Source organism: Cibotium barometz, chromosome 6 (assembly GCF_041138505.1).
Source record: "Cibotium barometz isolate CiBa-2024 chromosome 6, ASM4113850v1, whole genome shotgun sequence".
NCBI classification, from domain to species: Eukaryota; Viridiplantae; Streptophyta; class Polypodiopsida; order Cyatheales; family Cibotiaceae; genus Cibotium; species Cibotium barometz.
The window spans coordinates 55539815-55552311 of NC_141051.1; the positions used below are offsets into that span (position 1 = coordinate 55539815).

Here is a 12497-nt window from a genome sequence, read left to right on the forward strand (position 1 = left end):
TTTTGGATGCGGCCGATGAAGAGCACGAGAAACATCAATCAGAAGAAGATGATGAGTCACCTATCAATCATGACAATGCTTCATTGGATCATGATAATGATATTAATATTGATATGGAACCCCATATTTTCATTAAGCTTCCATTAGATATAGACATTGATAAAGTAACACATAAGGATTTATTACAACATGGGATAGATTCATGATAATGATATTAATATTGATATGGAACCCCATATTTTCATTAAGCTTCCATTAGATATAGACATTGATAAAGTAACACATAAGGATTTATTACAACATGGGATAGATTCATGATCTTGACATTGTTTTGCTTCTCAAAAGTTTTTATCTATCTTTTTTTTTTTGGCTCAAAACATGGCTCCAAGGGTTTTTTGCTCGAAACATGGTTCCAAGGGTTTTAATGGATGTTTTTTTTAAAACTATATATCATTTTCTGTGTGTATGTGACATTTATTTTTAGAATTCAGCATCCAACAGCTCTCTTGAATTTCATGCAACGAAATCATAGTATAGCAACGGAATTTCTTTGCTATAAACGCTGTGGAGCAATGAAATTTTGTTGTTAATAGTGTTGCGTAGCAGTGATATTTCGCTGCGAAGAAGCAGCGAACGAAATCCCTGACATCCTGACAAAAAAAGCGTTGCTGAAACACTGATGTGCCCCCGACGTGTTGTAGTGATCATACAAAGTGGTAAATGATGGAGGCTTACCAGTTGATGGGTCAAGAGAGTATAGACCTCCTTGAACCTACAAATCTACATGCTTCTTCCCTTCTGTATGTAGTCTTTGAGCTTCAGCATCATGTAGAGCTTTATGATGAATACTTCTCCATGTGCAATAATAATATTCATCAAGCATCAAGTTGATATGGTGTCTTTTCTTTGAGTGTGGGTAAACCCTTGGAGTCGCCATAGCAAGAAGAGGAAAGAAAGTAGTATTGAACACAAAATGATGAAGGTTCAAAGAGAAAGCAAGAGATGGGAGGGCGAGAAGAAAAGATCGTAAAAAGAAAAGAGAGGGAAAAACTCGAGTAATTCCCTATCGAAGAGAGAAGTATGTTATGGATTTAAATATTTGAAATAAGCTTATTTTAGAAAACGTGTACTAAAGTAGGTTAAGACAACCACCAAGTATAGGTGAATTAAAGACATTATACATACATGATGGATGGCATATTAAAGATACTCTCCTCTAAAGATAGGTAAAAGGGATGCATTTAATATAGCTATTTGTCTCTACTATTTTAGTTAAATCACTTTGATTAAGAAAGTTAATCCAATCCTTACATGGCCCTTTCTTTTTCATTTTTGGTCCTAATGCTTCTAAAAATAGAGCCCACTCTATGTCCTTTGGTCCTTCTAGCAGACCCCACTCGTCTCCCCACAATGGAGAGCCCACTCCCATGGCCGATGCCGCCTTTCTAATGATTGAAAGCTAGTATATTTTCTTAAAATGAAGAAAATGTTCACTATTATTTTCACTAAAAGGCATATGGGCTTACATAGCAGCCAATGAATGAAGACAAGCTTGAATTGAGGCGTTAAAAATCATGAAGTAGAGAAATCAACCCAAAGGCCTCTAGCAAAGGAACAAGCCCACAAAAATTATTTAGCTATATCCATAGTTTATGCTACAAAATATGCCCCCCATAAAGCATTGAACTAATGTACATTTAGACATTCTCATAGTCAAGCATCATTCAACCTAGTTGTGTTGGCCTCAATAATATTTTCTTAGCTTTTTAGGTCAGACTCTAGCAACTACACCAAAGCTCATGTAAATAAATAGCATTAACCTATAAACTAAATATGACCACCACTTCAAGAGCTAGCTACTAGCAAGAAAAATAAGTACCATCCTATGTGTCTCTAGAAGTTCTAAACACCAAATTTTTATGTCTTAAATTTGGGGTGGGAAAAAATCAAAGACCGCCATACATTACATTCTAGCTATGAGTTCTTTGTTATTCTCATATAACTCTCCTAACATTACAAAAGATGAAAAGGGATCTTTGTCAGTGAGCCCTTACTATTATTTTAAGCATGTGAGTGGTCACTAAGGGTTTTCATGTACCCAAGATTGATGGGAAATATCCACTCATAGTGTTCTTTTGTTAAAAGCATGCAACTCACTAGTTCATTTGTTGCTATGTGGTTTATTTTCATAATATGACATGAATGTGCCTAAAGTTAAAAACTTGAAGTTCAACATCTACTGCTATGTCGTTTATTTTCATAATGTGACATAAACTTGAACTTCTGCTATGCCTAAAGCTTAAAACCATTTGTTGGTATTATGAAGTTTATTAAATTCTTTCTTTCTTTTTAAATCTTTACTTGTTGAAAGTAAAAAGTATATATGCTATCACCCACCCATACACAAGTGCTATAACTCGTATAGGGGAGATTTGAACCCACAACCTTGAAGTTCAACATCTACTACCATGTCGTTTATTTTCATAATGTGACATAAACTTGAACTTCTGCTATGCCTAAAGTTTAAAACCATTTGCTCGTATTATGTAGTTTATTTTCTTTCATTTTTTTCATTTTTTTCCAAATATTGACTTGAAAAAAGTAGAAAGTACATATGTTATCACCCACTCACACACAAGTGCTATAACTTGTATAGGGAAGATTCTAACCCACAACCTTGGGACTCTCTACCTCCCCTGTTGCACTAACAGGCCATCGGCATTATGTAGTTTATTTTCATAATATGACATGAACGTGCCTAAAGCTAAAAACCATCATCAAAGAAAAACAGCAGAATGTAGTTTATTTTCATAATATGACATGAACGTGTCTAAAGTTAAAAGCTTGAACTTCTTCAACATCAAAGAAAAACACACAAACAACTCGCATCTCTTTTTTTTTTTTGGCATGTGCAGATATGGACGGGGGTTTTGCGAGCTGAAAAACAGCTGAGAAGTTTCTATACGCCTTATTGTAAAGAATGATTTTTTTTTAAAGGAAGTCATATTTTTTTATTAAAAAAATGCATTTGAGCCGCAGAATCGACAAACCTTGGTATGACCACTGAGCGGTACATTTTAACAAACTGGTTAGTTGAGTGGTCAACCATGCGGGCAGGGCCCCATGCGCGCTAGCAAACAACAAAACCACCACCTTGTAATATATCCTTAGCCTACTAAATCCACAAGACCATTTTGGTGCCTTATTCACTTGAAGTGCAATAACTTTTTGAAGTAAGTACAATATATTCTTTCAAAATTAATTAATTTATAAAAACGTTTTGGGTGCCTATTCACTAAAATTCAATATATTGTGCACCTATTTCGATATGTATACCTATCGATATGTGTTTGCAAACGGGTATGCGAGACCCTGATGCAATAAGATCGCCCAACTTTTAAAGATGTGTATACCTATCATTAAATATTGGCGATTATGCACTGATATTTAATGAAAGGTTCAACAAATGCACGTCAGGTGAACAGAATCCCTTTTTCGTGCTCCCTTTGTCCCCTTCACCCCCACAGAGAAGGGGCGAGAGATTTGATCGAGCAAGTTCAAGGAATCATTGCCCTATACAAGGCGCAAAGAGAGAGGTAGAGAGTAGACAATCTCAATAGAGAGAGCGAAGATGTTGCATAGATTCAAAGAGAGAAAATATGCTACCCAGGCCCCATACCCCTTGATCATATATTGTGTGTCAATCCCAAGAGAGAGTCTAGAGCATGATTTCCATCCGTGAATGTACTAGAGAGAGAAGGAGATAAGCCCTGCAACACACAAAGAGAGGGGGAAACAGAGATAAGCCGCCCAAGACACAAAGAGAGAGCCAACAGAGAGCCAAGGGAAAGATGCATGCAATGCTAGCACTTGTCATAAATACCAAATATAGTAGATTGAAAAAGTTTTTAATTTTTTCATGAGGTCTTATTGTGTTCCTAGTCATACGCGGGAATTTCACACCGCTATACATGCCATACTAATCACCATGCACACCTGTGTACCAAAGGGGTTACTACCCTTCCAAATATATCGGTCACCTTATAGGTAGTGGACGCGCGGTTGCACTATTAAGAAATCCTATTTATCACGTGCGTCCAAGGAGTATTTAAAAAACCCCTTACACTTACATACTTTTGTGAATAAAATGACTCCTTTTTCTTCATTAACTTATGGTTTTTTTTTCCAAAATTGGTTTAAAAGCCCCCTCCTGTATAATTATGTAACTTTATTAAATTGATAAACCCCTCCTGATGAACTCACATGCTATACTTACATATTTTTAGGTAAAGCCCCTGGGCAGTGGACAAGGCACATGACAAACCCCACAAGTTAGTTGCTCAACCGATTGGACTAAAAGATATTATTTTAAAGAGAAACCTTGGAAAATGCCATAAGGAAGAATATCCACTCTAAACTGATTTGCATAGGAAATCCAACATCAACAGGACTTATTCACACACCCTTTCATTTCTTTTCCTCCCCCTTTAGAGAGTGGGGTTTTGCTTGCAGGTAAGATTTGCAGGTAAGATGGGCACTTCTAAGTGCATCTCATATTTATTAGTGGCCTTTTCAACTTGTATTTTCAATAAATGCTATATTAGCCACATCTTGTGTGTTGTAATAGTCCATTCAACACATGTTGTAAAGTTCCTACAAACGCATATTCTCCTTTAGCAACAAATACAAGAAAAGAAGTCATACCTCGAGGACATGGTTTATTGCAAATTTCGACTTTTGACATGTACTTTTGAAATAATGCATTGAAAGAAAAGCTCCCCAGGTATTTGTGAGCGATTCAAAAGTAGGGCATGGACATAATTCAACATATTTAATTATGAAACGCTTCATTGTAGTACATAAGCTTATTAGAAAGGCCTCTTCACACAATGTATGGGGAGATTCTTGAGGCCCATATAAATCTTCTCCCCTCTCATACTGCATTTGTGTATAGTTTTTACGAAACACTTTTGGTACCATGAGACACTTTTGCTGCTTCTCCACAATTTTGGGGTGGCAAATATTGCTGTCACGACATGTAAAGGTGGCTAGAAAGCAAAGCTTTCGTATAGTTATGAAGTAGTTTTCACAAGGGCCGATTGTATGGCTAGGGTGCTGAGTGATTACTTGTTGATAGAAATTCTTCTCTATAGCATATAAGAATTTCTAGACATTTGCGAACAATCGATAGGTTCTCGCATCGGTGATGATCTCATGGAGGGACGAGATGCCACCTACCACCATGATAACAAATGCGGCAGACATGATGATGTAGTTCACCCAGAAGGAGATGGTTTTAATGCTGGGTTTGAAGATGATGTTGTAGAAGAGCATGGGAAGAAAGAGGCAGATGGGAGTGTAGCCGACTGCCCCCATGAAGGCACTGAACTCTACAAAGAAAGGCAACATGGCAGCTAAGAGTGTGGACAAGACAACAAATGAGGATCGTGTCAACAAGCGAGCTATAAAATTCCTCTTGGAAAATTTGCCTTGCTTCACGTCAGCAGCCATTCCTTCTAACCTCTCAAAAGTCGGATGGAGGTGGAGCTGGCATGGGCACACAAACATGAAAACACATCATTAGCTCTCATCGTATAGCATTGCAAAGCATTGACTTTCTTAATAATCACACCTCTTATATATGGTGGGAAGGAGGAGGAACCCACACCCAATTAGTAGGACATGAACACCCTACTACTAAAACAAAATTTGCAAACATATAGGAAGAGAGCACACATATGCAAAGAGAGAAGTGCATGCACCTAATAAGCACATTATAGAGGGAGATTTTCTTTCTTTCGGAAATAATTCCTAAGAAATTGAGTTATGTGGATGCCAAAAAGCTTTATGATGCACAAGAAGTTTATACATATATGTATGTATATATATATATATATATAGAAAAAGATGTAGATGTAGATATAGATATATATATAATTATTATGTATATTATACATAGATCACACGATTAGGTGTGATTTAAGAAATGAACTGGTCCTCCTTTGGGAAAAAAAATTACACCAACACAAGAGAGAGGGGGAGGTAAAGACATTTCAAGAGCCTCAGTTAAAGAACTTCTTGTAGAAGCATGCAACCTAGCCAAGAACAATGGAAGTAGGAAGAGATCAGCCACTTCAAAGCTTCTAAGCAAGAAGTAAGCAAGCTGAGATACTAACCCTTGGGTGTTGTATCATACTTTGATACCATTAATTAAACCACTTTTTGCATTAGAAAAAGAGGGAGAGGGGATTGTATGTGAATGCTTACCACAGTGTATCCTATGAGCTGAATGCAAGCGCATCCGTTGGCTGCAAAGTAGAGCCAACGTGGCACAAGGGAGAAATGTTTTGGCTCAAACATATTGAGCAAGATGATACCATTGGCTTTGTTTCCGAAAGCCCAGTAGCCTGAGACAGCCACCGGAAAGAAAGTGCATAAGGCAACCCCATAGCAAACACTCAACCCTCTCACCATCTTCTTCTCCACTGGCTCTGCGAGTGACGCCTGCAAATGAGGTAACAGTCAATTAATAGGGGGTCGCTGCGGAGCCGAAAAAAAAGAGGTTGTAATTTTGCCTAACAGATTGAAAATTTTAGTTATAATACCGATTAACCTATGCATTTTTTTTCTATAAAAACGTGAAGGTCATCCTATAATGATAAATTGCAGTTAGTCTGAGACCGATTTTACCTGAATCTCTACAACCAGAGGATTCGAGTAGCTGGTCACCATCACACAGATGGCAGTGAATATTCCAAACGTTCGTTTCATATCGGAGCCACGGACGGTGTAGTCACGGGGAGGTGCTTCTGTTGAAAACCCTGGCCAGACAACAAAATGCTTTTACGGCAGAGCCTAGTTATAGCTAGAAAGAACTTCAAATTTCAATTTATGAGCCCATCCACCCGACCAGGCTTGATTTTTGAGTAGCATTCTACCCCATTTCCCCCCCTGTTTTCTGCGTTTTTTATAGGCAAAATTTTCAAATAAATGTTGCAAAATACACTGTAATGATTTTGTATACTTAATTTCCTTTAAAACAAGAGAAGCATTTCAAATAAATGTCTAAAACGATTTTTTATACGTATTTTTCGAGGATTCTCTTTGAGAAAAATTGGATGGGCAACGCACCTGCAATAAGAGACCCGACAAAGGCACAAAGGCTGTAACCAAAGCATAATAAGATCGACAACATGTTGAAGTGTCGTAGTGCATGCATTGATGGGATTTGAGCGAGCAGTAGTACAAGAATTCCAAAGACAACAATGAATTCAAACAGTTGCAAGGATCCTTCTTCATTATACGTATAGTACATTTCCTGTAAAGTCCAAGAAGGGACCTGTTAATCTAACGCAATACAAAGCCGTGAAATTCCTAATTGGGTAAGATTTTTCGTTCCAAACATGTATAATGAATACGAAGCTTTTTTCAATGCCTTTGACATGATCGCAATATGCAATATACTTCCATAAAGAAAAATACCTTCATAGTTTGACCACCCAGTAACGTGCTCCCAATCACCACCATAAAGCAAACACTCAATTGAAGTGGAGCAACGACGTAGTATGTCCACGAAGAACCTGCAATAGAGCCACCATGTATTCTCATTAATCCGTTGCACTTCAAGGATAATCGCTTTTTAATTAATTTGCTTGAACTTCATTCTAATAAGAAAGAGAAAACATTTTGATTTGTGCTAAATAACTATCAAAGGAAAATTAAATTATGATCCCGAATTTTAGTCTGTTGGTTATTTCATGAGGTCGGCTAAATGACACTATAGTTTTACCATTTCCCTTAATATGATTTGAATCTGCCCACAAACAAATCACCAAAAAAATAGATTCATGTGACCCATTTTTTTCAGCAACTTTGTTTCAAAAACATGAGTTCTTGTGTTTGTAGAAAAAAATATTATTTTCGATTCACCTATATTTGTAGCCTGGGTTTTTGTTTCTTATTTTATACCTTGCTGGTTTCATGTACATTTGTAACATCCACAAATAAGAAATATTCAAGAGAGACTCTCAATTTCACTGTATGGATTTTGCAGCTGTGCACATCCATGTAACAATCAATGCCGTTAGTATGCACCATCTTCTTAGAAATAAAACTAATCATAAGTCTCAATAGATAGTGACTATTCATCCACTCTTTGTCCATAACTGGATGAAAATATCTTATGTACGTTGCCATTAACCTCGGGAATTTCACTATGTATAGAACCTATAGATCATATACCTTCAAAGTGATTATATTTGAATTCTCTATCTATATATGTGAGCATTTAAAATGACCCCTTTTTCTATGTACACTTACAACTTTTTTGAGATCTATTAAGGAAGCCCTTATATAAACATAATTCTATCGATTGAACTTGCAATGAATTGACATGATACACTCAATATATTTTTGAGTTATATCAACATGAGAAATAAGGGTTGCAAAGCATTGGGTAGAGAACCTTCAATGAGACTTGCTTTTTACACTTGCAAGTATATGAAGAGTGAAATTGACGGTCCAATCTAACATGAGAGTGCATGGCCTTCTAAATAAGAGAGATCTCAGAGTGCAGACCTTGGTTAGACGATCATAAGAACATGACCCTAGTTTGCCAAAGTCTAGTGCAATGAAATGCAAACTAGGGTCATGTTCTTATAATTGTGTGACTCATATAAACATGACAATGTTGTCCAACTCTACCTAGCTTGATTGAAGAAGCAAGGTTACTCATTGAGAACACAAGGTACATGGCCTTGCACAAGAATTGCCGCGCTACTTTCACATTAACACACCAAACGCTACTTCGATTACTGTGACAACTAGCCTCTTAGTCATAAAAGCATGCCAAACTGAGGCTCAATTAAATAAAAATTATGCAATTGGAGCCCATGCTAACAAAGGCTTCCTTTCTAACTAGGTTGTGGGAAATCTCGCCTAAGTTTCTCAAGGTGAGAGACAACAAGCCAAAATGTGCCAGTTATCAACAACATTTAAGTTCTTTGTTTTTTTTTAAACATATAAATATTTTTTGTTTTTTTTTAAAGACATATTACTCACACCACCCCATCCTGTGAAGCTAAGGGAAGGGGAGATTCAAACTCACACCACCCCGGTCCCCATCCCGTGGAGCTAGGTGTGTGTGTGTATATATATATATATATATATAGGTGTGTGTATATATGTACTACCCAAGATAATGGCCGAGGCCCCACCTCTAATGGGGCTTCAAAGTTGGTCGAATGTACGACTTTGACACTGCAACTACTAAACCAACGAGGTGTGATACGTGGGTGTGTGCAATACCAAGGACGTGCTCGCTTAGGTCACAGAAGCGGAAGGAACGCTTTCCCTTATTCTCTAAGTGCTCCATAGCCAGCGAGAGCGAGTAGCAGGAGTAGTGGGACACAGCCGCCCCCAGCGCCAGCGCCAGTATTCCGGGCCCCCATCCCAGCGCCGCCATCGCAAACGGCAGGCTTAAAAATGGCGGACCTGCCGTTGCCGAAGTCAGGTGGTATGCTGCATGCATCCACGTCCCTGCAGACCATCAGATGTTGTGTCAATTATCACGCACTTCTTTACGTTGCAAAACAATCATGGCTAGCATAGCATTAATGTAGTAACCCTCATTCTATCCTAACCATGCGTATTCCACTATGTCTGCGTTAGTTGATCAGCTCACGTAGACCTTTGTAGTGCTAAGAATAATAATCTTATTCTCAGATTAATCGATAGAAAACCGTATAGAGTACGTAGAAACAATATTGCCATGGTGGATTTAAGATTTGATATTCAAATAGGAATCCATAAATTTCTCAGACTTGAAAATTATCAACACAATAAATTATCAACAGAATAGAGTATGTTCCATGAGTATTGCTTAAGCTGCAGGAGTTAACCGGTTCAATACCTTTTGATTCCAACGCAAACTTGACATCAGAGTCTGGTTGCTTGCCACTTGGCTTTGCCGCATGATCATTATACACACCCATTTCAAGATAACTAGCATCATAACCCACCTGCTTAGAGCTGCTAATTACGTCCTTGCTAACAGCTACGTCCTCTACAAGGTGACCCATTAAGGCTAATTAGCTACGGTAATCACACACAACACAAGGTAATGGAAAAGATCCCTTCACACACAGCGCTTGTAAGCCAGCTTCGTGCAGCAAGCTTTACGAAGCTGCGGTGAATGTGTGCGAATAGCAAGAATTAGATAGAACAGGCTTGCCAAGGGCCCTTTTTATAAGCAGAAACTATGTGAGGTGAGGCTGTCAGCAGACTCATTAAAATAAAGACCCCTAGAGTGTCCTACTAGAGTTCAAACTGTTAATTATGGACCACACTAGGGTGCACAAATACGCAGTGGTGGCTCCGTTTCAATTATTATTATTTATTCCAGCACTGTATTGTGAGGAAACAGTTGGTGCTACGGCCACTTCCTGCAAAGTGGGTCCACCTGTCAATCTTAGTTCATCTATTAAGCAAAAGGGAAGGGACTAGTGACTTTAACTGTGCTTTGATGCACCTGTCTTGTGTAGAAATGTATATTGGAATCGAATTTCAGACAAGCATCTCTGCAAATAATAATGTACGTTGACAAGTGAAAACTAAATTTGTCAATTGATGTTCCAGTGTTTCCTTTTGAAGGTTGCCTTCTCCCCAGGGATTATAGCCTGCCATAGACGGGTGAAAAATAAAAAAATAAAAAAGTAGAGACAAATTTCACAGAAAGAAAGGGTATTTGTGTAATTAATTTAAAAATATGTTTTGTATAATTAATTTAAAAATATGTTTTGTATACACACACTATAAATATATATATTTCATGACTTTAGTTATTTTTTAAGGTACATATGTTGAAAATTTTTGGTTCTATTTCAAAATGTATGATTAGTTTTCTTTTTATTTTTTGAAAAATATCTCTATATTATTAAAAAGCTATAATAAAAGATAACTCGAAGGTAATATTTGCATTTAATTTAGGCCATATGAACCTTCCTACAAAACAATGGCCCCACTCGCAAAAATAAACACGGGTCCCCCTGAAGTAAACCGCAACAAAGAAAACCTTATATTCTTACAAAGCTTCCCATTTTAACTATGCATCCCACCATTCACAAAGCATGCGCATGGATTTTGTAGAAAGTTTCGCTTCCCTTCCAACTATAATTTACTATGCAATTATTTACAAATCAGATGTGTATATGTTGATGCTCTTATGATATATTCAATATCCCCCTCCTTTTCTTACTACACAATAAATAATGGGAAAATATTCAACCAACACGACGCAATTATGTATTAGAATCAAAGAAAAGGGGGATATATGTTGATTATATCCTTATGATATAATAAAACCTACTCTGATGGTGGCCATTGCTTGCAGTAACACCCCACAATTGTAAAATTCATGGAAGTTTCATCCCCTCTTTTTTTATTTAAAAACACTTCAAGCAAGCTTCCATGCACACGTGAACGATGCCGGCCTTCATACATATCCAGAACACTCGCCATCTGTCCATATTGGAATGATTCCTTACTCGAAATGTGATATGATAACTTTCTGAAAATCCTCAAAGGATTTTTATTTTGGTTTTTGGTTTTTATTTTTGGGTTTTGTGGAAATTAAAAATAGGCATTGTGGTGATCCATGATAAACGCATGTTAATATATTCGAATTTCAAATGCCCCCAGGTCCACGTCACTAGCCCACGTCATGGAGTGTACACTTGTCGCCTCTCTCCAAAAGTATGACATTCCTTGTTTCCTTCCCCATCACAAGATTCGCCAATTCTTCTTTTAAAAGCACAAGCCAAGGTTTATAACGTTGACAAAAAGCAATCCACGTACAAATTTCCTAGTAGCCTAAGCATCTTTCTCTTTGTTGGACACCTATGTAACTCTTTGTAAGTTTTGTAAAGAGGCGTGCAAATGGGGTAATCAATTTACTTATTAAACTTTTGCTTTCATCGTAGGCTTTGCTACTTTCCCCTCAACGCTTCCTTTCATGACTCATTGTCTCCACGTGGAAAAAGAAGCTTACTGTCTCCACGAGGGAAAAGAAACTCTAGGAACTTTCAAAATGTTGAAGAGAGCTAATATATTTTGTTAGTACATCTATTACATAACAAAAATTTTGTTAGTACATCTATTACATAAGTAAGTGGGTACACCATCCCTTTTATTTATTGCCTTTTTGGGGGTCATAGAGCTACATCTTGAAATATATGTGGACAATCACAACAACTTGTGGCAAAGTAGTGCCCATGCCCTTGGGATCCCTATTTTCTTTTGTGCCTATGTCATGACAAAGTAGAAATGCTAGTATCTTATGTATCCACGCAGGTATTGCTATAGATAAAAAATCACTAAGAAACCAACTTTGTTTGCATAAGATGACATATGCTGACAACCGTCCATCTCTTTATGAGATGTACACTATAAATTTGGCATCATAAACTCAAACCAATAGGTTAAATATTTGAGGATAGATT

At 37.3% G+C, this 12497-nt stretch overlaps 1 protein-coding gene across 1 annotated transcript; it reads right to left on the reverse strand.

Annotated features, from left to right (window-relative positions):
- Window positions 1-4814: 4814 nt before the first annotated feature.
- LOC147637879 (GABA transporter 1-like) lies at window positions 4815-10262 on the reverse strand. The gene is made up of 7 exons (XM_086799707.1): window positions 9911-10262; window positions 9307-9537; window positions 7483-7580; window positions 7132-7318; window positions 6691-6821; window positions 6268-6504; window positions 4815-5547 (listed from the first exon to the last, which is right to left on the reverse strand). Exons 1-7 carry the CDS (start codon window positions 10077-10079, stop codon window positions 5167-5169), a joined length of 1434 nt encoding a protein of 477 aa, XP_086655833.1. The 5' UTR covers window positions 10080-10262; the 3' UTR covers window positions 4815-5166.
- Between the last annotated feature and the right edge of the window lie 2235 nt (window positions 10263-12497).